A 26,286-nucleotide genomic window follows, 5' to 3' on the forward strand; every position below is an offset into this window, starting at 1 on the left:
GACACAGAAGCAAGTCAGGCAGGAGACAGTGTGACTTTGGAGGGGGCGCGGCGGCCGTGGTGTTCTGCCGGCTTCCCGGGAGTGGCCCGCACGCACGCACGCTCGCCTGGCGCTGAGAATTGGGGTTTATTCTGCACTGACCGCAAAGCTAATGACTGCGCGTGACCCCAGCAGGTGCTCTGGCGAGCCAGCCGTCCCCCGGGTGCCTGGGGTTAATACTCACAGGGAGAAAAGAGAAGAGGGAAGCAAAAACCCATTTGAAAACACATCAACCTTTATGCACATTTTTTTTTATCTGGAGCGTACTGGAAGATGGGCTTCTTGCCTGGCGTGGTGGTGGGGGGCTGCTGACTGCCTGGGAAGCTCCAAATCCCCTCCCTCCCTCTCCCTGCCTCCTCCACAGGCCCCAAACCCCTCAGGCCCAGTCTTGGACACTTGTCACCGTCGGGCTGGGGTGGGGGGCTCTCTGAGCCCCAACTGCTCAAGCCCCTACTATAGGCATCCTGGGGCTAGTTTCTCCGTCCACCTGCTGACACCCTGGGAACAGCCCACCTTGGCTCTTCCCCCATTAGAGACGTTCCCCCACACCACTCCCCACCTCCCACGCTGGCTTCTGGATAAGGTCAAGCGCCATCAGCCCCAGCTGCAGAGGAAGAGCTTGAGGCCGGGAAGCTGTAATTGCTGGTGGGCCATGTCTGCTTGCTCCCTGTCGCCCAGTGCTGGGACACACACACAGAAGGAGTCCACAAGTGGATGGCACTGCTTTGAACAGATTTCCTTTTTTTTTTTTTTGCAAACCTTATGAAATGTCGCAGTATGCACGGGATTTTGGGTGTGATAGAAAGCACCCCCCAAGCCAGGAGGCAGGATGATATTAAGACCATGGCAAGCTGCTGTATCTCCTGGGTCAGCTTCCCCATCAGTGAAATGGGCAAACTGAGGCTTGCCACTGACTGGCTTACAGTGTCAGCATACAGGCATGAGCAAATGCCAGGCCTGGTTGGATGATGGACGGTATGGGGCTCTGCGGGCAGCTAGGGACAGTGGGCTCCTGGGGCACTGCTTCTGAGCTCAGACAGAGCCTGTGGGAGAGCCCGCTCAGGGCCGTGCACCCTCTGCCACCTGCTTCCGGACCCTAAAGCCGGGATCCTGAAGACCCCAGGCCTAGTGCCCTGTGGATCAGGAAGAAAACCAAAGCAGAGATTGGAGCTTGGCTTGGTGCTCTTCCCAGCTGCTATGCCACCAGGCAGTGGGGTATGGGGAGCAGCTGGGAGCCAGAAAGAGGCTCAAAGTCAGAGAGGATTGGCATCATGAGCCATGGGTGGGCATCTGGGTAGGTTTCTGAGAAACAGCGGGCTCCTGAGCTGCTGGCCCCACTGACCCTGCCAATACCCAGAATCATACAGAAGGCAAGATGGATGGTGGCTGGGTACCATACCCCAAAGCCAGGGAGCCCCACATCCTGCCCCAACCCAAGCCCACCTCCACCTGCGCCTTGGGGCTTGTCCCTCTCCTCACCCAATCAACACCCACGCCTCCCCGACCCCACAGCGGAAGTTGGGGGCAGCCGCTGTGGCGGACATAGCTAAATAGGATGCGGATTCAATGACATAACTAAGTAGAAATAAAATGACATTTGCCAAGGTGGCCCTGGGTGCCTGCCTTTTTTTTTTTTTAACTCTCGCCCCTAAAAGCCCGGTTCAAATGACAAATAGTTTGTTGGGGAGTATCAATGCCGGCTATTTTCCCTTCCCAGCGGGAGGGCTCACTTCCAATGTCATGGGGAGGGGGAGGGGGAGTGGAGAGAGAGAGAGAGAGAGAGAGAGAGAGAGAGAGAGAGGAGACGGGGCGGGGGATGAGACCGAAAGAAAGCATGAAACAGGCCGGGAGAAGGAGAAATTGGCAGCAAATGGCCCATGCACTAAACCATGGTGTGTAGGCATGATCGATGCCGAGCAGGCTTTATTCACACGCTGGCTGCGGCGGGCCGGCGGCTGAATGAACTCTTTCACTGGGGGCCCTATGAAGTTAAGGCAAGTAAATGTCTATCTTTCTTCGCATTAGCTGCCTCATTGCCCTTCAATCAGCCCTCACAGAGGCAGAAAATGGTCCAGCCATCTGCCTCAAGCCCTCCCTTCTGCAGGCTGGGGGCTTTTTTGGGGAGAGGGGGAGGGGCACCAGCTCCCCCCACCTCCACATCCCCGGGGCTGCAGGGACTGGACAGGTTTACCCGAGGGAGCACACAGTGAGGTGGTCGCGGCAGCCGTGGGTCCTGGAGGGCGGCCCCCAGCATCAGGGACCGGCATGAGAGGCCCATTAGGGAGCCAGGCTTGCCAGAGTGACCGGCGGCGCGTGGGTTCCCAGTCCAGCCACATGGATCCCCTGCCCTTGCACGCAGCCCAGCCAGCCTGCCTGGTGAGGAGAGGTGGTCAGGACTCTTGCCTCCTGCCAGGGAAGCATCCTCTCAAGGTGTCAGGAGGGGGTGCTGCAACCTCCCACTTGGTGCTTAAGGCCATCAGAGGCCGAGTGGCTGCATTGTGTACCTCAGACTGCACAGCTGCAGGAAGCGGACACAGACCCTGAATCCTTAATAAAGACACAGTGAGGCCCTCATCTAAGCAGGAGGCCTTGGAGGGGCCAGCACCCTCAGGGGTGACCCTCTGCCTCGGCTCTGCTCCCCTACTTCTCTGTTCTTTGGGTTCCTTTCTCTCTGGCAGCAGGAGGGTGCGGTGCTGTGTGTGTGAGAGGGGGCTAGGAGAGTAGCTCCCCTGCCTGTGGACGGACAGGCTGGCCTGAGAGGGCCTCCTGCCTGGGAGCCCTCGGTGTGGCCCGGCCCCCCGGGCACTGACTGACTGGCTAATTAGGAGGGGCCGGCATCTCAGGGTCAGCAGAGCATGAACTGTAAGCGCTCATGAGCAGCAGGCAGCAGTCCCTTGGTCCCCATCAGTGCCCCAGGGGCAAGGGTACCAGCTGTCCTGACAGCACCCAGGAGGCCGAGTGGGCAGCGGGGACAGCGCGGAGCCCTGGGCCTCTGTCCCCCACACCCTGCCACTGACTGAAGGTGGCCAGAGCCCACATCCAAGACCACAGCCCAAGAAAGCCACACCTAGACCTGCCACCCGGGAGTGCACTGCCAGGGTCGCACACACTAACATCTAGTAGGTGCCACCACGCCAGCCCTGGGACCAGCCCGGGGCCCTGGGCAGGATCCGGCCAGCTCTGGCTTTGCCCTCCTCCCTTCCAGCTGATCTTCCTGGATCTCCTCCCGTCCCACCGCCACCACCAAGCACCTGTTACCCCTAGAGTTAGCCAAGCAACCTTGCCCACCCACAGGTGCGGGGCTGGGCTGGAGAACTGAGGCGTAGTCCCTCAGGGGACAATGAGATATTTTTTTTCCTGTTCCCTGATGAGTTCGCCCTGCACTCTATCCAAGGATGGGCAAGAGGGGACACAAAGAAACCCTGGGGAGAAAAAACCTCAACTTTAAACAGGTCAGCCTAGGAACTGGGGGTGTGGGACGCAGACCCAAACAAATGGGTCCTGGGGTTTTGCCACCCCTGGCCGACAGCGGTGACATCGGTGCGGAGAGCTGGCGGGCCCAGGCCGGCCCACCCACAAGTAGCCCTCCGCCTCATCACTTCTTGATTGTCTCCCACTCACAAACACTTTCTCTGCTGCCCTCAAATATTTCCTTCCCCATTTATCCAGCAGCAATTAGCGACAGAGGGAGGGAGGGGAGAGTGGTGGGGGCTCTGAAAATGCAGTGTGGAGAGAGGGCAGGCCCCGGGGGGAACCTGATAGGGTTCAACCCCAGCCCCAAGCCCGGCCCCCGTGAAATTTCAAATTAGGCTCCCAATGCATCCAGTCACGGCCTGGGCAGCAACCCGCCACCAGGGAGGGGATGTGGCATTACCTTGGGATTCTCCAGGATTCCAGCCTCGTAGCTGTGTGGGGCAGAGCGAAGACAGCGGTCAGCCGGCAGGGGACACCATGCCAAGCACCCCCACACCCTGCCGGACCACAGTCTGGGCTGCCTTTTTCTCTCTACCACCCAACTGGGTCTGGATTCGTCTAGGCCCTCCCCAGCTGAGGCCCTGCTCTTCTGGGGGTGTAGCCCCAGGCCTCCACACATGGTGGGGGCTCTGCTCCCAGGAGCTCCATGCTTGCTGTGCCCTGTGTCCTGGCCGAGGCCACTTCCTCAGAGCTGGCCTCCCTGATACGCCTGTAAGACCCAGCGCCCCCAGCACCACTGAGCAGAGCCGGTGAGAGCGGGCAGAAGCCGAGTGGTCCTGTGTCTGTCGCTCCTCCGGGTCCCCTGAGGGTGCGGGCCACAGTCGGGGTGCACCTTACCTGATATGCATCAGGTTCTCATCCATGCTCCATGGGTTCTTGGGCGTGACCGGGATGGGGATTCCGTGTTGCTAAAACCAAGGCACAGCATGGGGGGACAGTGAGGCTCTGCTGGGGTGTGACGGTCCCTAGACCCTGGACCCTAACCTGGTCTCCTGGTATCCATGGAGATACTACAAGTATCAACTGGACACTCACCTTGGAGGTTCCTTCTAGAAGGGCCCCCCAGAGTCACGGAGACAGCACCCCAGGCTCTGTGCTGAGGGGGCCAACTCTGCACCAGCTCATTGACCCCCACCTGGAGCCTGGAAACGGGCGCTGGGGCAGCTGCGCTCCCTTCACGCTCTCAAGCAGCCCTAGCCTCTTGCAACCCATCATGGATTATGTCCTGTAGGATCGACACCATCCTTAAAGAAGAAAACAAGTCCCCACCACAAACGTGGCCTGGAGGCTACAGCTTCAGCAGCCTGTGTCAGCCATGTTGATGCCAAATTGGAGCCCAGCCCAGTCCAGCTAAGCCCGGCCTGGCCCAGCCCAATCCAGTCCAGTCCAGTCCAGTCCAGCCCAGTCCAGTCCAGTCCAGTCCAGCTCAGCTCAGCTCAGCTCAGCCCAGCCCACCCTAGCCCAGCCCAGCTCAGCCCTCAGCCTGGCCCAGGTACTCTCCTATCCCCCTAGGAGGCCACTGCCCTACACACTGCCCAGTGTGGTGAGGTGCCCTGCCCAGCCGGGGGCCCCCAATAGCATCTCCTAAGCCAGCTTTCTCTCCCCAGCTCCAGCATGGTTAGAACCCTAGGGGGCCTCCTCCAGAAAGGCTCCTCGCTGCTTTAAACCGAGGTCTCCAGGCCTCGTTGGGGGGCACTGCCCGTTTCTGTTGCAACCACGTTGGCAGCTTGGCGTTGGGCCAAGTCCGCCCACACATGCCCCGGGCTCTCTCCAGGTGATCTGCCCACAGGACCCTGGGCCGGGGCGGGGGGTGGCCAAGGCTGCTGATCAGCTCATCCCACCTGCCTCAAAGGTGACTCCTGAGAACACCTGAGAGTTCATGTTCAAGACCAGGGCAGTCGGGATGGCTGCAGGACAGCCAGGCTTGCCCAGCGACCACGACCTGAGAAGCGAGAGCAGCGGATGGGGCCCCGAGCTTGTCAATCCATTTTCCTTAAGCATGACATGCTGGGGGGTGGGGGGGGTGGGGCGGAGGAGGGAGGAGGGAGGAGGGGGCTGGCTGGGGGGAGGCCTGGTCAGCCCCCGGCTCCCTTAATAGCTCTGTTCTTTGACAATTTGTTTGGCAACATATGGGCTTGCTCTTGTAAATTCCCCTCTTCATAATCAAACAACAGATGGCAGCAAGGTCTTTCCTCCCAGCACTCCTGTTCTTAATGGGATGCCGGCCACAGGGGCAGGGCTGCGTCCCCGCCGCGTCCCCCACCACGCGGGCACCGCGGTGGCGGCCGCGGGCGTGCACAGCCAGCCCGGGCGCCTGCTATTTAAAAACCTGAGCAATTTTCTGGTGTGTGCACTGAGTCGCTTTCCCCTCTCTGATTGATTGAGGCTGTTTGTCAAGCGCTGCCATCGAGTCGCTCAAAAGAAAGGTGCCCCGGGGAGCAGCTTCAGTTCCTGATGCAAAACTTCTAATATGTTTTCTTGCAACTTGTATTTCAAAAGGGGGCTGCCAGCACCACCGCCCAAAGCTTTGTCCACTGCTGCCCCTGGGATGGTGCCCACTGTGGGATGGTTTCACCAGGTAAGGGAAGAGAGTGCAGGGAAGGGACCTCACTCACACAGCGCCTCCTTCCCCCACCCCTACACAGAGTGGCCCCCAGGCTAGGAAATGGACAAAGCGGGCAACCACATGCACCTCTGTGGGCTCACAGTTCTGGGGGCAGGGGCTGCCTGGCAGGCGCTGGGTGGGGAGGTGGGGGGCGAGGCGCGTGGCGTACCTTGGCGTACTCCATTAGGTCGTTGCGGCCCTTGAAGCGGTTGTAGAACTCGGGCATCCTCCACGGCGCAATGACCTGGACATGGGCCAGAGGTCAGGTGTGCAGGCGGCCCAGCAGCCACTGGCTTCTCCTGGCCTGGCAGTGGTAGCCGTGTCCCCCCCACACTCTCCCCCAGAGAGGATGAACCCCATGATGGGGGAAGGAGCCTGTCCCACAGGGGTCGCTGTGTCCATGGCTATGTCCTCTGCCCGTGAAGGTCGTGCAGGGGGGCAGCGGGGCCCAGAGGTGATGCAGGCTGTACCCCCACCCTGCCCCTGCACCCCAGGAAGTTGAAGAAAATGTCCCAGTCTGCCAGAAGCCATGTTCACTCCACTTGGGGCCTGCTGGCCACAGAGGGTCAAGGATGGGTCCCCAAGAATAGCCCCAATCAGTTGGCAGGTGGGCGGGGCCCCACGGGGCTGGAAGGGTGAAGGTGGGGCAGGGTCTTGCAGCAGGGTTTGCTACCATCAGCTGCCCAGCAGTGCCCCTCCCCCTGAACCCCGGCTGGGCTCCGACCGGGGACACCCCCTCCCTCAACCCATCACAGCGCAAAGATCCAGAAACTGCACACCTCAGCCCCCAAAGCCACTGTGAGAACCTGGGTGGGGGTGGGGTGGGGGCAACCCTGATTGGGAGCAAGCTGCCACGCTCCACCCCTGCCTGGCACCCCAGTGGGCAGCAGGTGGGGTAACATTAGGGCTCTCCTCCGGGCCACGTGGGATTCCACTTAAATTAGAGGCAGGGGTGGGGGCAGAAGCCCCCAGGAACACCTCGGGCAGGTGGAGGGGCAGGATGCTGGCTGGCTGGATGGGCCCACTCTCCATGGTAACGCCCCATGCAGGTTCAGGCCCTGTAGAACCTTCTGGAACCCCTTAGGGCTCCTACCAGCCACCCCCACCCCGGGGAGGAACAGGATCTTACCTTGATCTGGGGTGCCAGCGAGTAGCAGGTGAGCTCAAAGCGGACCTGGTCATTTCCCTGCAATGCACAGGGTGCGTGTGGGGGGTGCTGTCAGGAGCCACAGGCAGCACAGGGTGTGTGTGTGGGGGGTGCTGTCAGGAGCCACAGGCAGCACACGGTGTGTGTGGGGGATGCTGTCAGGAGCCACAGGCAGCACACGGTGTGTGTGGGGGGTGCTGTCAGGAGCCACAGGCAGCACAGGGGTGGCTGCACCTGCCATGGCAGCTCCAAAGACGGGGGTCATGGATTCCTGTGAAGGCTGAGGGGCCAGTTCCTATCCTAGGCGCACCGCTGGGAGCCCAGCCCAGGACCTGGCCATGCGGGCACACGCGTGGGGGACTCTACGCCTAGTGTGTGTGCCAAGTCGTGGGTGACATGACACCTGTGAATACAGGGGTGCGACCCACTGGGGTGGGGCAGGCACACGGGGAGGGGTGTGTAATGTAGGGTCATGTGTGTGGGCAGGTGGCCAAATGCAATGTGACACAGACACATGTCATCACATGCCCAGGGCACATGCATCATTGCATTTTCATGGTGCAGGGCGCACGCGTTTCAGTACACGTGCCCATAGCACAGGGCGTATGTCATGTGAACGCAGTATGTGTATGGACACAGTGGACATGTGTCACCACGTGTGTGCACAGGACACATCTACTGGAAGCCTGAGGGACCAGCCTCCTCCAGGGACCCCTGCATACACCACAGCTGCCTGAAGCCCCATGCCCATAACCCAGGGGTCCTGTCACCTCTCCCTGACACGCCTGGCAGGGGGAGACGGACCAGATGACCACAGAGGGCTCAGCCAGGAACACTGGAGCTTGGAGGTGGGGGAGGGACCAGTGCCGGGGCTCATGGCAGGTCAGGCCCCCAGCGCCCCAGCAGCTCCAACACCGGAGCTGAAGGGGGTTGCAGGAGAGGGAAGTGCTGGCTCCTGCCGGCTTCCCTGTGGGCTGGCAGCCACCACAGATTCAAGGGCCGTGGAAATAACAGAGCGACCTTTCGCCTACTGTGAAAACTGCACAGCGCGGCGGCGCGGGCAGCACGGCACGGATAACGTGTCATTTGCCAGAGCTGTCAGGCAGCACGGAGAGCCAGTGCCAGCTCCAGCCCTCGTCATACAGCTGGGGGCCGCGGTGGCGGGGGTGCGGGGAGCTGGTGCCCCCATCCGGTCCTCCAATGCCGTCTGCCTGGGACCTGAGCTGGGCTCCATCAGCTGGGCTGCATACAGGGTCTTTCTGAGCCCCTCCGAGGCACTGGTCCTGCCCTCACAGTGTCTACACAGCCACTGAGCAAAGTCAGGTTCAGAGAGGGAAGGCCACTCACCCAGGTCACACAGCAAATGTGTCCATCCTCATCTACATGCAGACAAGAGGCCTGGGCTCCGGCCAGAACGAGCTTCCCAGGCCTGGCAGTCAGTCGCCAGCCTGCGGCCTCCTCTGGACCAGGGCAGGGAGGGGCTAACATGCCCACCCCTCCTTGCTCTTCCTCCCCCCCTCGCAAGGCCTCAGGTTTCCCCAACACACAGGTGCCTTGGCTGTGTCTGCCCACCCAGACGCTGCCACGTTAGTGACCCCTGTTGTCTGGGAGCCAGGGCCTTTGGAGAAGTCCCCCGGACGGCAGTCCAGGTCCTGCCTGGCTCTTTGAGCAGGGCAGCCCCTGGCAGCCTGGGGTCTCCTTCTGCCCCCTCCATGACAGCCACAGAGATGGTGCCACCTGTTTCCCCACACCCTCTGCCAGAGAGTCAGCCTTGGATTCCCCGGCCCCTCCCTCAAATGTGGGGGTCTGCCTATCACACTTGCTTATGTGCCAGGCTCCCCCCACCTGCTGACACTCCCCCACCACGGGTTCTTGCAAATTGTCTCCAGGGGGTGTCATAAGTGGAAAATGAGGCACAAGGGTGTGCCCTGCACACCCCCTCTGCTCTCACAGACCCCTTGCGATGTCTCTAATCCCACCAGCTCCTTCTAGGGCCTCTGATGGTGAGCTGCAGTGAGAGTGGGCAAGTAGACCCAAACCCTGGCCTCTGGCGCCCCCTGGTGGCCTCAGCGAGGAGCTGCGCACAGTGGGTGACTGCTATTCCTAGCTGCAGCGGGCGATGAGCACGCTGTGGGTGGTGGGCATGCTGCGGCTGCATGCCAGTGCCAGACACACCCATGGCTCCCCCGGCCCTGCCTGCCTCCTCGCTGAATCCCGGTGGAGGAAGGGGCTTTCTCAGGTTAGGCCCCCTCTAGGGGCCCTGGCTCTGCTGACCCATTTGTGCATGCATGGTAGAACAGAGACCCATACATGGTAGAACAGAGAACTCATTGCCCAGCTCATTCTCAGTGCCCAGAGCAGGCCTGCTGATCCCAGAAGGAAGGGAAAGGACCCTTCTTTCTCTGGCAGTGGACTATATGCCAGCCTCACGCTATGCTCATTGTCCCAACCATTCTGTGAGCTACACACCAGCCTTAAAGAAATCATTTCTTGGGGCATAGTACAGCAAGTCTTCACTAGCACCACCGGGATCCCATGTGGGCGCCACCGGTTCTAATCTCGGCAGCTCCACTTCCCATCTGGCTCCTTGCTTCTGGCCTGGGAAAGCAGTTGAGGATGGCCCAAAGCCTTGGGACCCTGGAGGAAGTTCCTGGCTCCTGGCTTCCATTACTGCAGCCTCTGAGGCTGTGTGCCAGCAGGAAGCTAAAGCCGGGAGCAGAGCCAGGCCCTAAGTGAACCCAGGCCCCAAGACGCGAATGCAGGACACCCCGGCAGTGGCTTAGGCACACGCCCACGCCTGGTCCTGGGTTCCCTGTGTGTGTCCCTTTCATGGCTGAGTTAACGGAGACTCCCTGAGGAGGGCCGGGCCACACAGCCCTGAAGCCGTGGGCTCTGATCTGCTCTGCACCAAGCCAGGCTGAGCCCGGGTGCCCTCTTGCACCTGCTTCTCCTACCACCCTCAGGGAAGGTGGCGCACACATGCGCCTGCCCAGATGGCCCAGGACCAACCGCTTCCCCATGACCGTGAGAGTGAAAACAAGGGCCCAGGGAATGTGTGTGACTTTCCTACTAGTCCCTCCTTCCATGGGAGCCCTGCCCAGTTCCCTAGTCACCCACAGAGTGGTCCCGGCCTAGCCCTGGCCCCGCTGCCTCCCTGCTCCCTGCCTTCACACAGGCTGTTCCCTCTGCTGGGCACACTGTTCCCTGTCTGTGCCTCCATCCCCTGCCCAGGGATGCCCTGCACCGAGCCCCAGTTGCCAGGTCATTTGTCCCTTCTCTTCAGGGGTGGGGTGGGGTGGACAACAGGCCCCAGGAGTCCCACACAGCCGGACGACCTGGCCAAAGCTTGCAGAGTTAGCTCCCGGCCTTGCTTCCTCCACTGGCCCGTGTCATGGGGATGCCAGGGTTGTTGCCCAAGGGCTTGATGGGGTGGCCCCTGCCCCAGCACTCCTGAGTCCAGGCTATTCATGGTGACTTGGCCTGGCAGCTGCCAGCGTGGCCAGGAGTCCCAGGCCCTGAGTTCCATCCTGAGTAGGAATATGGCCCAGGCTACAGAAAGGCAGGGCAGGGGTCCTAGGGGTTGCGGATCCCACGGGGATCTGGCAGCGCTCAGGCATCCAGCTCAAGCCTGGAACCCAGCCTGCCATTCCCCCTCTGCCCTTGGAGTACTTGGCACCCGCCTTTCTCCTTACCTTCCCTGTGGCACCATGAGACACGTACTTGGCACCCTCCCTCTGGGCGATCTCCACCTGCTTGCGGGCGATGCAGGGTCTGGCAAGGGAGGTGCCCAGCAGGTAGCGGTCCTCGTACAGGGCGCTGGACTGCACGGCGGGCCAGATGAACTCCTCCACAAACTCCCTGCTGACGTCCTCAATGAATACCTGTGGGGAGGGGGCCGTGAGCCAGAGCTTGGGGCCTCAGGGCGCCCCAGTGGCATTGACCCAATGGCAAGCCATACCCCCACTTCCCTCCTGTGCCTGTGTGTTCAGTGGACATCACAGGTGCCAGGCAGGATGCCAGGCAGGTACTCTCCTTCCTACAGTCCAACGTGATATGCACAAAAATAGATTTGAACATTGTCAGTAGGGGCAGGCACTGGCCTAACGGTGAAGACAGCCATCAGATGTCCACGTGGGGATACTGGGTGGTTTGACACTGGTTCTGCCCAGACTCCAGCTGCCTGTCTGTGCAGTCCCTGGCAGAGTCGAGAGGGAGGACCAAATGACCAGGCCCCTGCCACCCTCATGGGAGGCCAGGATTTGGTGTCCGGCTTCCGGCATATGCCTGGTTCTTCCTTGGCTGCGGTGGACTTGGGGGAATGAACCAGCAGGTGGCAGCATTGCCTCCCTGCCTCTCAAATAGATACATGGTTTTAAAAATCACAGAGAAATGAGAACTCAGAAGGGCTGGCACCCACGGTCAGCCAGTGATGTGGGACTGGCATTCATTGCTCTACACACTCACTTGAACTGCTCACTGAGCCCTGGCCGGGTGCCTAGCACACCCTGCGTCCTGGAGACATGGCAGAGGTGTCCTACTAGAGGCTCAGCGGGCCCTGATCAGGCAGCTCTTGCGGAGGGGCCTTTGGCCCTTTGCTGCTTGCTCCTCCACATGAGGGGCTGCTAGGGGCAGTGATTTCCTCGGTGGACACGGGTCACACACAGCACTGTGGGCACCCATGAGCCAGGACCTTGTCGGCTCCTTCCATCATATGTGCCTCACCCCCACGACAGGGCTGCCCGCTGTGTGACAAGAGGCAGTCACTGCACTGAACTCACTGGAGGTGTTCAGTTTAGTTGGATGAGGGACAACAGATACGTGGATGGATGGATGGATGGATGGGTGGATGGGAGGGTGGGTGGATAGAGGATGCATGCATGAATGGGTGGATGGTGGCTGGGCAGACAGACAGCTGGCTAAATAGATAGGTAAATGGATGGACAGATGGCTACATGGATGGACACATCCTGGACACCTGGTGGCCGACTGGCTGGTTAGTGGATGAGTGGGTGCAAAAATGATAGAGGAATGGGCAGATGGGATGGCCATGGGTAGAAGAGTGGCCAGGGAGGCAGGAAGAGGACAGTGCCCCACTCTGGAGGCAGGAGGGCAAGCTAGAAGGGGACAGTGAGCTAGCCAGGGTCCCTGCTGCCCTTCACGTCACCTTGCCTAGGCTGGTCCCCCGCCCTGCCCCCCACTTGGTACCTTTTTGGCCCCGAGCTTCAGCGCCTTCTTCCTTGCCTCCTCAAAGTCTTCCTTCTGGCCAATGTTGGCCTGAGGAGCAAAGGCAGAGGGGTCAGTCAGGGGGTCAGCCACAGGCCAGGGTGGGGCACCGAGGGGAGCCCCAGAGGAAGGCAGCCCACGGTGCGCCCCGGGCCAGGCCCCGCTGCACACCCAGTGACACAGCTAAGCACTCAGAGAGAAGAGGATTGGTGGAGCAGCTCTGGAGAGGCAGGGGCACCTGCATGAGCGCACACTGGGAGCTGGACTCATGCTGGGTGGTGGGCCTGCCTGCTTCCCCAGGCCCCCCGGGCTACAGGATGAGCGGGTTGCCTCCCTGCTTGGAGACCGATAGTGTCCCAACCTCCTCTGTCCTCCATCAAACTCTCCCTGGACTGAGGCAGCCTGCGGTGGCAACTGCCAGGAGCAGAGCGTGGCAGAGGGGCCTGGGCTCTGGAGCCCCCCCGTCATGTCCCCACAGCTGGAGCCGGACCTCTGTGCCTCCCCAGTCTAGACACAGGCATGTTTCCTGCTGACTGGCCCCTGGCCTGCAGCCCAGCCCTTGCTTCTTGCCTTCTGCCTGCCAGACTCCGGAATTTTCCCAGAGTGCGGGTGTTTGCCCCCAGGTCACATGTGACTTTCAAATCTGCCAGCTCAGCGTGGCCAACGGTCCCAATTCCGCCATGCTGCCGGTGCCAGAGCCACTCAGAATTGCACCTCATGCTCACCAGGGGACTGTGCGCAAAGCATGCTGCCAAGCCCTGCCTCAGTCTCCCCAGCTTGTGTGATGAAGAGGCTGGGTGCAGTGAATTCTGAGAACAGAACCTTCTTTCTTGGCAGGCTCCTCTCTACGGGGTGCAGGGGGGCCCCACAGCTTCTGCTCACTACGCCTAACCCCTCCCCGTAATGACGAACGCTTCACTGCTCTAGTGCCTTGCCGTGAACATGGCCCTGCAGCCAGTCTCGCCTTGCCTGCCCCGTCCAGGCTCCCTGGACGCTGGGTCTGGCTCAGCACCTGAACCCGGGCTTGCCTGAAGCTGTCACAGTCCTGGGATGCCCACTGAGGTGAGCCGGCAACCGCTGGCTCGAGGTGCCAATCAGATTTCTATGATTTGCAACAGCTGCAAGGAGAAAGACGCTGAGGCCATGGCCGGGCTCACCAGGGGTGCAGCTGGCTCGTAGGGGGCACTGCCACTGCCTGCGGCCTTGCCTAGGACGGGGGCACCGCACCTGACCTATCACTTCTGACCTATTTCCCACCCAGGAGCTACATGCTCTCCCAGGATCCTGCCAGTACAGAACTCCAGTCTTCGCTGAGTTACTGGGGGCCGGGCAGGGGAGGGATCTGGAAGGGGAGACCCTGTGCCTTTGGCAGAACAAGCAGCACAGCCGAGGTCACCTCTGTGCCCCCCGCCCCCATGTCACAGCATGAGAGCCAGCTTCAGGGACATCTCAAGGACAACCATTTTATAGACAGACAGACTGAGGCAGGGCAGGCTGAGAAAGAGCAGTGCTGGGCTTGCATAGGTGATGCTGAGTGGACGGGCCTGGGGACCCAACAGGCTGGTGGGTAGAGAAGTGGGATGCATGCGCAAATCCTCACCAGGTAGGCGATGACATCATAGCCTTGCTCCTTGAGCCACACCAGGATACAGGAGGTGTCCAGGCCGCCGCTGTAGGCCAGGACCACGGAACCCTTGCCGGACATCTCGTCTGCAGGGGACAGACGCAGCACCTGAGACCTAGGCCCCAGCCAGCAGCATCCTCCGTGGCGGCATGGCCTTGGCCCCGGGCAGCCTCCTCCCACTGGGGGAAGGGACCACGGGGCAGCTGAGTTGTGGCCTGGTCCCTTGTCTGTGTGTGAGGCTGGGCTGCCCAGGACCTGGGCTGCTTGGAGAGTGGGCAGAACTAGACCCTGGAGCTAGCAGGCAGTTCCCATGGCAACCGTAGTCAGATAACTGGCCATGGAGGATGGGGAGAGAGAGGATGAAAAGCTGAACTTACCTGGGCTTGGAGGTACGGGGTTTTGGAATTTCAAATCAAATCCAGCTCGGTGAAGCAGTCTGCAAAGGCAGAGTCTGGTCAGCTGGCTGGCGTGGCGGCCACCCCATCTCCTGTGAGCCACCTGTGTAGCCCCCAGCCCCTCCCCTCCTTCGGCCCCAGAATGGACACAGGTGTGCGCACACCATGTGTGGTGAGGCTGGTGCAGGTGCGGCCTGTGGCAGCTCCACCGGGGCAGGGTGGCCATGTGCTAAGCGTTCGACACTCAGAGGGTCCAACGTGGCCAGCCCTGGCAGGTGCACACACCCATAAGGGTCACTGCAGTTTAGGCCCTTCCACCAGAGCTGCTCCCATTTGACAGACAGGGAAACTGAGGCTTGCATGCGGGAGCTTGCCCAAGACCTAGAGGGACTGGTAAGTGGTGAGTGCCGGGGTTTGAACCCTCAGACTCCATGACAAGGCCACACCTTTCTGAGAGGCTCAGGGAGGGGCAGTGCTGAGCCAGGTGTGGGCCGGGAGTAGCAGGTGCTCCAGCCTCACACAGCTCTCAGGGCCGCGGCTGCTTCTTCCTTCCCAAAGGGAGCATCCAGGAGCCCGCCTGCCCTGCCCTGCCCTGCCCTGCCCTTCCCTGCCTCAGCTGCCCATCCCGCCTCACATCCCACACCCCTGGCAGAGCACATGGCACACTCTCCTCTAGTGGTCCCCACCATGAGAGTGGGGACAACTCCCAGATACACACTGCAGGCACTTGGTAACACCACTGGTTCTATCAAGCCAAGGGGCTGTACACAGCCTCTTGCAATGCATGGGCAGGGAGCCCCTCTGGTCTGCCAGGCGGTGCCCGGAGGCATTGGCCTCTGGGACTGAGGTCTGGGAAGGAATGAGAGTGTTGGGGGGGCATTTCTGCCATGTGTGCACCTGGGGGTGTATATGGGAGACAACACATGTGTGGCATGATGCTTGGGCTGGCACACATGTGCCAGTGCAAACCCAGGGCTGAGCAGGCAGGTGGGCCCTGGCATCGTTCTCACTGCCCCCTCCTGAAGCAAGGTCCCTGAGCCGAGGGAGGGAGAGGGGAGGGTGGAGGAATGGCAGACACTGAGCCCCATGGCCCTGGGCTCCAGGTGCCCAAGCTCTCCAGCCCAACTGGTCTAAACCCAGCCACGCCTAACAGCTGCCTCGGTTTCCCCATCCACACAGCACCCTATTCAGTCCTGATACCTCAGGAAATACAACTTCCTTCCTGGGGGGGGAGTGGGACTCCATGCCCCCTCGACCCCATCATGCCTCCCACCCCGCAGGGAGGGCCACAGAGGGAGTTCCCAGTCTCCGGGCAGTGCATACTGCCTCCGGCTGCCATGTTGGACCCCCCAGCAGAAAGACCTCTACGAGGAGGTTAGAAGAGGGGGATCCCCCTGACACAGCTGCAGGCCAGCCTGGCCCTGGGCATCCTCTGCGGACCCAGCTAGAGCCACCTGGCCACTGTCCAGGGGGACATGCCGGGCAGCCTGGGAACTCATCACTACCAAGGAAAACGTGGGTGGCCCTGCCATGTCAGCAGTGAGAGTGGACGTCCATCATGTCGAGGTGGGGGTGGCCCCTGCCCCTCCTTCTCAGATGAGGAGCCTGAAGAGCTGTGGCTGAGGCTCAGCCCAGAGGCTTCCATCCCAGGCTGGCTGCTGAGGGCTCCCTACCCCATCCTGTGCTCTCAAACTTCATGCACCTTCCAGACAAACCTGAGCCTAAGGCTGCACCTGTGCAGAATGTTCCCCCAGAGCTGCTCCCTGCTAACGTGACTTAGCAGATCTGGGTTTGCCATAATTAAAGGAACACACAGACACACCCTCCACCCCGCAGGAACCAGGAACTGAGTTCACTCCTGCATGCCTGTGTCTGCTAGAGCTGAGCTGCGATTCCACACTCGGACCGGCAGGAGGCGCACTGCCCTTGGATCCAATCCCTAAGCTTTGGCCCGGCTCACACCATCTCACTCAGGTCACAGTGCCACCATGGTCAGCCCTGCACCAAGGAGGGGGCCGGGGCCGGGGCCAGGAAGACCAGCTCTGTCCAGCGTGGAGTGCTGCTCCAGGGTGCCCAGCAAGGCATCTGGCTGATCTGGCTGGCCTCCCAGGCTGTGGGAAAAGGCTGGCCCAGCATGTGGCTCGGTGCCTGGCTCCATCCCAGGACTCCTGCAACCAGCAGTCCAGTCAGAGCTCAGGGGTGCTGACCCTTGCTGGGGGGGCTTCCCTCGCTTCCTCTCGTCCATCTCTACCCCAGCCCAGGTAGACTGTGCCACAGTCTCTGCAGATGTATTTGGTCCACAGTTACCTCCGCAGGTGCAGGGGGGGTGGTTCTCCAAGGATAGAACACTCCCCCACCCTTTTATGCCCTAGGCTCTTCCAGCCAGCACCAGGCTCCCCCAGGATACCCAAAACGGCACTGCAGGGCCCCTTTGTGTCTTCAGCTTGCAGGCTGCACTGGCCAGACTGGGTCCGTGCTAAATTCAGCAGCGTGTGCCTGGCCCCAGGCTTGGCTCTCAACAGCCTTCAGGGCTGAGCCCTGAGCCAGTGCCAGCTCCAACTGCCGACCTGGGAGGCGAGCCTCAGGCCTCCTCTGGCCACCTGAGTCCCTGGTTGTGAGCTGAGAAGGGAGGGACAAACTACAAGGGCCTGTGGAAAGGGCAGGCCAGCTCCCGCCTGCGGCTTGCAGCAACACGGCCCCACTCAGCAGACCGGACCCTGGAGGTGGCCACAGCAGCAGACAGGGGAGGAGCTTCGGCCGCCCCAAGGGCCAAAGGCAAGAAGGGAGACACTTCCTGTGGGATGGCCCCTCCCACAGGCCGGCAGGGGCGCAGGAAGCCTGGTCAGGTGGACAAACCCTACTCACTCCCCGGGGAACGGACCCCCGGGACGGCTGCCCCCAGCCAGGAGGGGAGCCCACTCACACCTGGCCGGCATCCGGCCCCCTCAGCTCAGAATCTGGTTGGTAGCTCTTGCTTTGGGTTGCAACCAGAAAGCGCCTGCTGCAGACAGCGCGGCCAGTTGGGGTGCATGGACCCCGGGCTCTGCGCTGGGGACTTCGCTCACCGGAGGAGGTCGGGTCAGAGAAGGAACCCAGTACGCACAGGGGAGGAATAACCCCCATCGGCTCCACATGCCCCCTGGGCTCGCGCGCCCTTCTCAGACCCAGGCCCCAGGCAGCAGGGATCAGGCAACTGGCTTGCCTTCCCGGCGCCCGGGTCTGAGCCTCAGGCTCGCCGCGATGGTCCGAGGGGAGGCCACAGCGCGCGTCCTCTCCGACTGCCGGGTTCGCTCTCGCGGAGACCGGGAGAAGAGCAGAGCAGAGCGTAGGCTCAGAAATCGGGAGCAGCAGGGACTTGGGGCGTGTGGGGTCCTTACCAGAGAACCGGCCGCTGTGGCAGGCAGCAGAGCAGGGCCGGGGGAGGCGCGCATCCCGGGTTATAAACACGCGGCTGAGGGCAGGGCTGGGGAGCAGGGACACGTGGGGACACGCGCGCGACAGGCCCCGCCCCGGGGCCCGGCCCCCCGCGGGAGCCGCTCAGCGCTCAGGGCCACCTGCCTGGGGAGGAGCCCGGCGCGCCCTCGCCATTCCCAGCCGGGCCGCGCGCCAGCTCGGGAGTCTCCCGGCAGAGGCGTGAGGCTTCCCGTCTCCCGCCTGCGAGGCGGGCGGCACCCCGGAGGAATGGCAGTGGCTGGAAGCCGAACACGGGTGGGATGACCCCGCTTTCTCCTTCCTGGGGACTTGCTGTGCGCCCTAGGGTTGGCGTTCAGAGGCGGCTGGGTGGAAATCAAGGCACAGACTTCAAAGCATCCCCCTGCCTCCCACGCCAGCGCCCCGCGCCCGAGCACTTCACATAGATGAGTATACCTGGGTGGAGCTGCCGGGAACCCTTCCTGGCAGTCTCCCCAGAGTCTGGCTTCTGCCAGACTCCCCAGGGCATCCGGTGAACGGAAGACTGGCTGGCCACTGACCCATTGTGCAGCCGGAAAGATTGAGGGTCCCAGAAGCCAAGCCTCCCGCTTGTAAAAAGAAACTGCGTGTGTGACCCCAGTCTGGCCTGCAGTAGGCTCTGCACACCCAGATTTCCTCCCTTTGTGTGTGGGGGGGTGCAAGCCCCAGAAGCACTCCATTGTGCAACCCCTAATAAAACAGCAGGACCTGGATTCCATCCAAGGCAGTGGCTCCACGGGCAGGGCTGGCCCTGCAGGGCACATCCTCCGTTCTCAGCCAGCGATGAAGGGAGCAAGACACAGCTAGGAGTGGCCTGTTTACCCATGTATGTGGACGTGGCCACGACAGTGGGGGGGCAGGAGGAGGCAGCCAGATCAGTTCAGAAGCAAAGTTACAACTTCCAGAGCCTCTACTGTGGGCGCCTAACTCGGGGTGATCCGCAATGACCTGGGGTCAGAAGCAGAGGTGGCCTGGGGCCATCTTGTGCCAGGGAGCCTGGTGCTGCTGACCCTGGCCCACTCGCTGGGCCAGCTCTGGGCTTCCGGGTCCACACTCCTCAGAGGAGCCCGCAGAGGCCCCACGGTGGCCTGCATGGCTGCTGGCCAGGGACTTGTGCCTGCTTGACGCACGGACCCTGGGGACACTAGGGCAGTGAGGTCATGGCTGCAAAGAAAACAGATGTCCGAACTGCCCATGGGGGCCCCACCCCCTGCATCAGAGGACGGAGACTGGACAGTTCCCTGGTCCAGTGTGGGGTGGGGACCAGCTGGAACCAGTGTGGGGGATGCTGGACCCAGGAGCCCCGGCCTAGGGCCATGCCAGGAGCCGACACACTCTGGGCTCTGCGACAGTCACACTTTGTTCTTCCTCTTCTTTTTAAATATTTTTTTTTGTCATGTAGAAAGACCTGGTAAGGGGTCGCCATGATGGCTCTATTAGCTAATCCTCTGCCTGCAAGTGCAGGGATCCCATATAGAGACCAATTTTTTTGTTCTGTCTGCTCCACTTCCCATCCAGCTCCCTGCTTGTGGCCTGGGAAAGCAGTGAAGGACGGCCCAAAGCCTTGGGATCCTGCACCTGTGTGGGAGACCCAGAAGCAGCAACTGACTCGTGGCTTTGGATCGGCTCAGCTCCGGCTGTTGCGGCCATTTGGGGAGTTAACCAGCGGATGGAAGAGCTTTCTCTCTGTAAATCTTCCTTTCCAATGAAAATCAGTAATTTTTTTTTTAAAAGAAAGGTCTGGGGGTGAGCAGGGAGGAGACCCAGCACCCTGTTTGCACCTGCTGAGCTGTCTAATACTTGTGCCTAGTGCCAGAGTCAGAAACAGCCAGTGACCTCCTGGCTGCTCCCCCAGCCCCACATTTCCAGTTCCTGCTCTCAGGAACTTGGAGTCCAGGTGCAGGGTTCTTGCAAAAGCTGCACGGAGGAGTTTAATGAGTGACCTGTTTTTCACCCCTGGGGCTACAGAGCTGTCCCCTGGGAGGTCAGACAACGCCTGGGGGCTGGGCAGCTGGGCAACCTCAGCCAATGACTCCGGCAGCCCGGACAGCGGAAATGGGAACCACCCTCTCCTGCTGGCGCTGGCAGCAGCTACTCTGGGTGGGGACCGTGTTTATGGCTGCTGCTGGGTGCCGAGGGGCAAGGGCCTGCATCCCAGGCTTAGCTGGTCACAGGTCTGGTGTGTGTGTGTGACTTGGGGCAGGTGGCTCCTTTCCAGTTTGTGCCATGGCCTGATGTCTGTGTCAGGCAAGCCTTATGTCTGACGTGCCGGCTCTTGGCCCTCCCAAACCTTAGTCAGGAAGCCTGCGAGTCAGCGACCTGGGCTCTAGGGTCAGTCTTCTTTGCCGCCACCCCCAACTCCCAGGCTGTGCGAGTCGGTTGAGTGGCTGACCTTCTAGAACTTCCCACGTCTATGAAAGAGGGACTACTGAAAGAGGTCCTGGGAGGGCAATGACATGCAAAGAGGCGATTGGATCAGCACAGAAGGGAGGCAGCCAGGCCGGGGGGGGGGGGGGGGGGGAGGCGATGAGCTGACACCTCCCACTGCATATCTCCTCCAGGGCCCTGCCTGTCTGTCCCCAGGTCTGCCCCTATCTCTGTCTTGGGCTGCAAGTCCTTGAGTCACAAAAATGTAGCAGCCCAGCCAAGAGCACTGGGTGCTGACCTCTGGTCCCTGGGCCTGTACAGACAGGCCTCCCAGGTGGCTCCTGGCTTGGAATTCCACCACCAGTGACCTAATCCAGGGACCATGGCCTGCGTGTTTTTGTAAGGCATGCATGCAAGCTAAGAACGGTGCCTACAACTGCGAATTTGGCGGAATAATCGAAAGTGGGATAAGACGTCACCACATGACCTGGGAATGAATATGAAATGGATATGTGCACCAATGAAGTTTTATTGTAACCCGGCCACGCCCATCCATTGTCCATCATCGCCTACAGGGACCCAAGACTACTGTGTGGCTTCTTTGAGCAAGTTTGCAGGCTCCTGGCTTCCAACCACCAGCCTGGAAAACACTAGATAGCTGCGGATGATTCCACTGGGGTGATGGGCAGGAGCGAAGGCCCTCTCTGGCCGCGAACCAGCCTCCTACTGGGGAACTGATCACAAACACCACCAGGGAGGTCTGTGCGCCCTGCGGTGGGGCAGGTTTCAAAATCTCAGCTCCCATTGTTCTTCACCCCAGGGGAGTAACTCAGAGCAGAGGAGAGGACACCCGCGTCACACTGAGCTGGGCAGAGGGGGGTAGGAGCAAACCGCCCTGTTGTTCAGATAACCCCGCTTTGTAGGGGCAGTGTTGGGGACAAGGCTGCCACCAGCCTGGGAAAGGAGGGCAGCCCTAGGGCATTGCGGCTGCAGGCTCTGCCCATGCCTCTCGCCCGCTCTCCCCCTGAGCTGCAGACCCCAGACTCCCAGGCGCCGCACAGGAGTACACGGAAATGCTAAAGTTCAAGGAGGATGCCTAGAATGAGAAAACTGCTCGTACTTCAAAATCTCCCACTCACTCAAAGTCGAATCCCTACAGAGGCCCAAGACCCCACAGGCTCCCTCTCCCAACGACTCCCAAAGCCCCTCCCTCACTTCTTGGATCAAATCTCTTTCCTTGCTCAGCTCCAGCCTCTCCCGGCTCCTAGTTCTGCTTCCCTGGTGGACTCTGCCCCAAGACCCTGGCACCTGCTGGTCTCTCTGCCAGCAGCGCCCTCTCTGGTCTCTGTTGAAGCCTATTAGAAGCTGCCTTTTTTTCCTCTAAGATTTATTTTATTTTTATTGCCAAGTCAGATATGGCCGGTGCCGCGCCGATCCGCAGCCAGGAGCCAGGAACTTCCTCCAGGTCTCCCACATGGGTGCAGGGTCCCATCCTCAACTGTCTTCCCAGGCCACAAGCAGGGAGCTGGATGGGAAGCAGGGCTGCCGGGATTAGAATTGGCGCCCATACGGGATCCCAGCATGTTGAAGGCGAGGACTTTAGCTGCTAGGCCACTGCACCAGGCTAGAAACTGCCTCTTCAGGCCCACCTCACCTCCTGGCCGGGTTCTCTGTCCTGGCCTGCTGTGCGACTGGCAGGTGCACACTCTGCGTTCATCACTTCCTGCAATGTCCCCGGCCATCGGGACACAAGAGCTGATGGTCACCGATGGGCACATTAGTAGAACCCAATGGAGGAAATGAATTTAATTGGCTCATTTAAGTAATGATTTTAATGATAAGGCAAAGAAGGAAAAAACCTGCAGGATCTTATTTTTATAGGGGATCTATTTTTTTTAAGCTGAATACTAGAAACAGAACAAAGCAGGGGTTACTCCCGTGTGGGCAGAGGGGAGATGTGGGCCAAAGGGGACACAGGTATAGGGTTCGTGATGAGTTAAGACTAGAGATGGAATGTTCCCTAGGAGGAATTCAGTCAACAGCATTGTATTGTGGATTTTTGCTTAGAAAAACATTTTTGTTTCCCTACCTTCCACCCCAGGCTAGGGCCCTGTCACAGCAAGTGAAGCCTCTGCTTGCACACAAGCATCTCACCTGGGCAGCACTTTCCATCCAGCTGCCTGCAAGTGGCCCGAGAAAGTGGAGGACGGCCAAGGCCTTCATCCGTACACGCCCGTGGGAGACAGTTCCCGGTTCTGGATTCAGCTCGGCCCAGTTTCGGTCTTTGCAGCCATTTGGGGAGTGAACCAGTGCTTGGAAGATTCTCTTTCCTTTTCTCTCTGTGATTCTATCTTTCAAGTAAAACATTTCTTACAAAGCAGACTTTTTTTTTATTAGGCGGGGGGTTGGGGAGGAGAGGACAATGTATGTATGAATGCATGCCGGGCAGAAGCCAGGAGCCAGAAACTCCATCTGGGTCTTCCACACGGGTGGCAAGGGCCCAAGCACTTGAACCATCACCTGCTACCTCCCAGGGTGCCTCGGTTTGAAGCAGGATTGCAAGTAGAGCAAACCGGATTGAAATCGGTGCTCAGATGTGGGTTAAAAACAACTGTTTTCATATGTACACACATGGCCACGCTCTGGGCGCGGGATCCTGGTGCCTGGTGTGAACGAGTGGCCACTGTCGACACTCCCCCAAGGTCTGTCCTCCCCCTGTCCAGCTTCCTGAGGCTTGGGGCAGCTTTGCTGTCCTAGGCTCAAGGTCGCGCACAGGGTCGTGTTTGCCAAAGGTGTCGCTGACGCACCACGCGGGAGCAGAGGAGGCCCCGCCTATCCTGGCAGGCGAACTGAGCGAGGCTCTCTCCGCCCCCCACGTCCTTGGGGGTCACTGGCCGCAGAGCTGCAGGCTCAGTAGGGGTAGGGTGACACGTTGATGAGCAGGACGAAGACGCTTTGGTGGCGCGGCGCCGCGGCGCGCACAGTGAGCCGGTAAAGGCCGGCGCGGGTGAGCGCGCGGCGAGTGTAGACGGCGCCCAGGCCGCCGTGCAGCGGGCGCAGTGCGAAGGGGCTTAGCGGGTCCGGCTCGAGCACGCTGAGTTCCGTGTGGTTGGCGGGAACACCGGCCTCGGAGAAGGCGGCCAGGCGCGCCACATCATGGTGGGCGCGCACGCCCAGGGGCAATGGCAGCAGGCGGTACTGCAGCGTGGAGGGGCCGTCGGTGCTGCAGTCCTGCGAGCAGCGCCGGAAACACGTCCTGCCGACCGTACAGACTCCGGGTCAGCACCGGGTACACCCACCCTCAGTGCCAACAGCTGCAATTCTGCCCCAAAGGCCTTCTCTACAAGTGCTTCTGTGCATCCATTTTAGAGCTCAACAAACAGACCCAAAGACGTCAGAGACTTGCTATTTCCAGTGGGAACAGGTTCCCCCGGCAGCCTTTCCCCATCCGCACCCCAAGGCAACTCGGTGTATGTGGGACTGCGATTAAACCTCGAGCTCTCCTGAGTCAGCTCCTTTGGATGTGTAGTGCGTGGGTGGGGTTGCTGGGGCTAAGCCTTGCCCCCAGGGTGGACACTGCCACTTCCAGCCAAGGATCTGCAAGGTCCAAGGCAAGGCACGCGCCCCAAGGAGCTTCCCCAACATCAGCAGCCCCTGGCCCCCAAGGCCTTGTCTGCTGGGGCGCCCTCCTCTGCACCCCAGCCTGCATTTTGCACAGTCCTGGAAAGCCAGCATCAGGCACGCTTGCTCCTGTGTGGCCACAGGAGGTGCCCGCACTGCCCGGCTCCTGGCAGGACACATGGACTCCCAGGCCCCCCAGCCCTTCCCTGGCTGGAACTCTCACCCGGGGCTGGAGCCCTGGCGGTAGGAGGGCGGACAGGGCGTGGGCACACACTGGTAGCTGCCGCGGGTATTGAAGCACATCTGGCCGGGCCCGCACTCGATGTCGTCCTGCTCACACTCATTGATGTCTGAGTGGCAGAGGTGGGCAAAGGCACACAGTGAGTGGGTCGGCGAGCAGGAGACAACGGCCTCTGGAGGGCATGCCAGTGGGCACCCTCTCCCTCTGCCCCCTGCTAGCCTCGCATAGGGCAGTCTGGCACTTCCCTAGCTCCTCGGGGACCGGAACTTTCCCAGGACCTGGTGGGGGCACCTGGGGGACTTCCTGAGCCTCGTGCCAGGCTGGCCCTGAACAGCAACCTTACTCCTGGCTCAGATGCCCACCACATACGGGCAGAGGGCCCTGACCTTCATCTTCCTCATAGGACACTCGCAGAGCAGGTGCAGTGGGGCAGGGTAGGGGAGGCTGGTGTGACAAGCCCCTGCCCACGGTGTTTTGGCCAAGCGTGTCCGACTTGGAAGCTGTGGGACCAGAGAGGTGGGGCGAGGTGCCCAGGGACACACAGCAGCACCGGACCTGACCTGCAGGCTGAGCCCAGAGCCTGCCCACAGTATCGCCCAGGGCTGCAGTGTAGGTGTGGGTCCCAGCGTGGCTGAGGGAGTCGTGGTGGTCACAAACCCTCCCTGATTCCCTGGCCCAGCTCACCCTGGCAGTTCTTGCCGCTAGGGAGGAGGCGGTAGCCGGCGGGGCAGAGGCACCGGTAGCTGCCCTCGGTGTTCCGGCAGGCGTGCTGGCACAGGCTACGCACCCGGCACTCATCCAAGTCTGGCCCGGGCGTGGGGAGGGGGTTGAGCGGCAGGGGGCAGAGATATTGCGTCATAGTCACCAGACAGGGAAGTTCCCTGCCTGGGTCATCATCCCCTCCCCACCTCCCCCCATGTCTAAACCAAGATTCAGGTGACAGGGAACCCTCTGCCCCACCCAGGCTTGGCCAGGCAAGAGTACAGTGGGCATGATGCCCAGGACAGTCCCCTGCACCAAGGCAGGAGGCCGAGGCGTCGGCCCTTGGTCCTCTGTGCAGGACCATACAACCTCCACTGGGCCCAGGGACTGTCCTAGAACCCTGTCCTCTGCACAGCCCCACGGCTGCCTTGGGTACTCTTCCTCCTCCCTCCCCCATAAGCACCAAGCAGGAAATTTCTCAAATGGGGTTTCTGGGAACACTGGTCTGGGAGGTGCTCCTTCTGATTAGGATCTGGAGTCGTACAGAAACCACAGCACTGACTCCTGGGAGCCACCTGCTTGCGGTGGACAGCTGAGATGTCCATGGTGAGGAGGCAGCTGCCTGCACCCACCCCCCAAACCTGCATGAGTCCTGCGCCACAGCCTGAGAGCTCTGAGGGGAGTATCCCCATGGGACAGTCACCTGTACACACGCCGTTCTGCCTGATGAAGCCAGGAGGACACCAGGCCCTACCCACGTTGCCCAGGGTTCCCAGCCCTGGCCGCAGGGAGATCCAGGCTTGGTAGGAACCGCTGGGGCTTGGAGCCCGGGGCCGTGGCCAGGGCACAAAGGGTCCTCGGTGGCTGACGGTGGTCACATTGGGTTCACTCTGTTGCAGGGGTGCACAGGTCTTGCCATCCCGGAGGAGGGTCTGGCCCAGCGGGCATAGGCAGCGGTAACTTCCCTGGAGGTTGTGGCACTCGTGGGTGCAGGGCCCGGGCAGCTGCAAACATTCATTGATATCTGTGGAGGTGGGTGGGATCAGACTGGGCACACAGAGTGGCTGGGCTCCCGCAGGCTGCAACCTCTCCAACACCCCTGAAGGCTCTGGGTTCTGCCCCCTCAACAGCACCTGCTACTTCCTCTGTACCCCAGTTTCTATGCCTGGACCCCCGTACACACCCTGATAAGCCTGGCTCTGCTGTACAGCCCTGCAGCGTCTCAGGTCCCATCTACCCCATAAGCATCTCTGAGACCCACAGCCTTGTCCCCCTGCCATCCCCTTGAGGTGACAGCTGGGGGTGACAGGCACAGCAGAGAGCTGGGACCCTGGGGTGTGCTGTCGGCATTTGGCTGCTGGCTTGGTCATTCTCAGAACTGTGCAGGTACCCTAGCCC

General features: G+C 61.0%; 2 protein-coding genes across 2 annotated transcripts in view; both read right to left on the reverse strand.

The window, feature by feature from the left end:
* ASS1 (argininosuccinate synthase 1) overlaps positions 1-17,963 on the reverse strand; it is a 35,995-nt gene extending 18,032 nt beyond the window's left edge. The window contains exons 1-9 of the mRNA XM_058672309.1: positions 17,885-17,963; positions 14,490-14,548; positions 14,089-14,198; positions 12,471-12,539; positions 10,958-11,146; positions 7,248-7,304; positions 6,288-6,362; positions 4,351-4,421; positions 3,914-3,944 (exon numbers count right to left, since the gene is read on the reverse strand). Of these exons, the coding sequence (XP_058528292.1) occupies positions 3,914-3,944; positions 4,351-4,421; positions 6,288-6,362; positions 7,248-7,304; positions 10,958-11,146; positions 12,471-12,539; positions 14,089-14,193 (597 nt within the window). The 5' untranslated portion in view covers positions 14,194-14,198; positions 14,490-14,548; positions 17,885-17,963. The remainder of the gene's footprint in view (positions 1-3,913; positions 3,945-4,350; positions 4,422-6,287; positions 6,363-7,247; positions 7,305-10,957; positions 11,147-12,470; positions 12,540-14,088; positions 14,199-14,489; positions 14,549-17,884) is intronic.
* Positions 17,964-22,939: 4,976 nt separating this feature from the next.
* HMCN2 (hemicentin 2) overlaps positions 22,940-26,286 on the reverse strand; it is a 120,850-nt gene continuing 117,503 nt past the window's right edge. The window contains exons 94-97 of the mRNA XM_012929312.2: positions 25,592-25,912; positions 24,871-24,990; positions 24,169-24,295; positions 22,940-23,580 (exon numbers count right to left, since the gene is read on the reverse strand). Coding sequence (XP_012784766.2) covers positions 23,235-23,580; positions 24,169-24,295; positions 24,871-24,990; positions 25,592-25,912 — 914 coding nt within the window. The 3' untranslated portion in view covers positions 22,940-23,234. The remainder of the gene's footprint in view (positions 23,581-24,168; positions 24,296-24,870; positions 24,991-25,591; positions 25,913-26,286) is intronic.

This window comes from Ochotona princeps, chromosome 14, assembly GCF_030435755.1.
Source record: "Ochotona princeps isolate mOchPri1 chromosome 14, mOchPri1.hap1, whole genome shotgun sequence".
Classification (NCBI taxonomy): Eukaryota; Metazoa; Chordata; class Mammalia; order Lagomorpha; family Ochotonidae; genus Ochotona; species Ochotona princeps.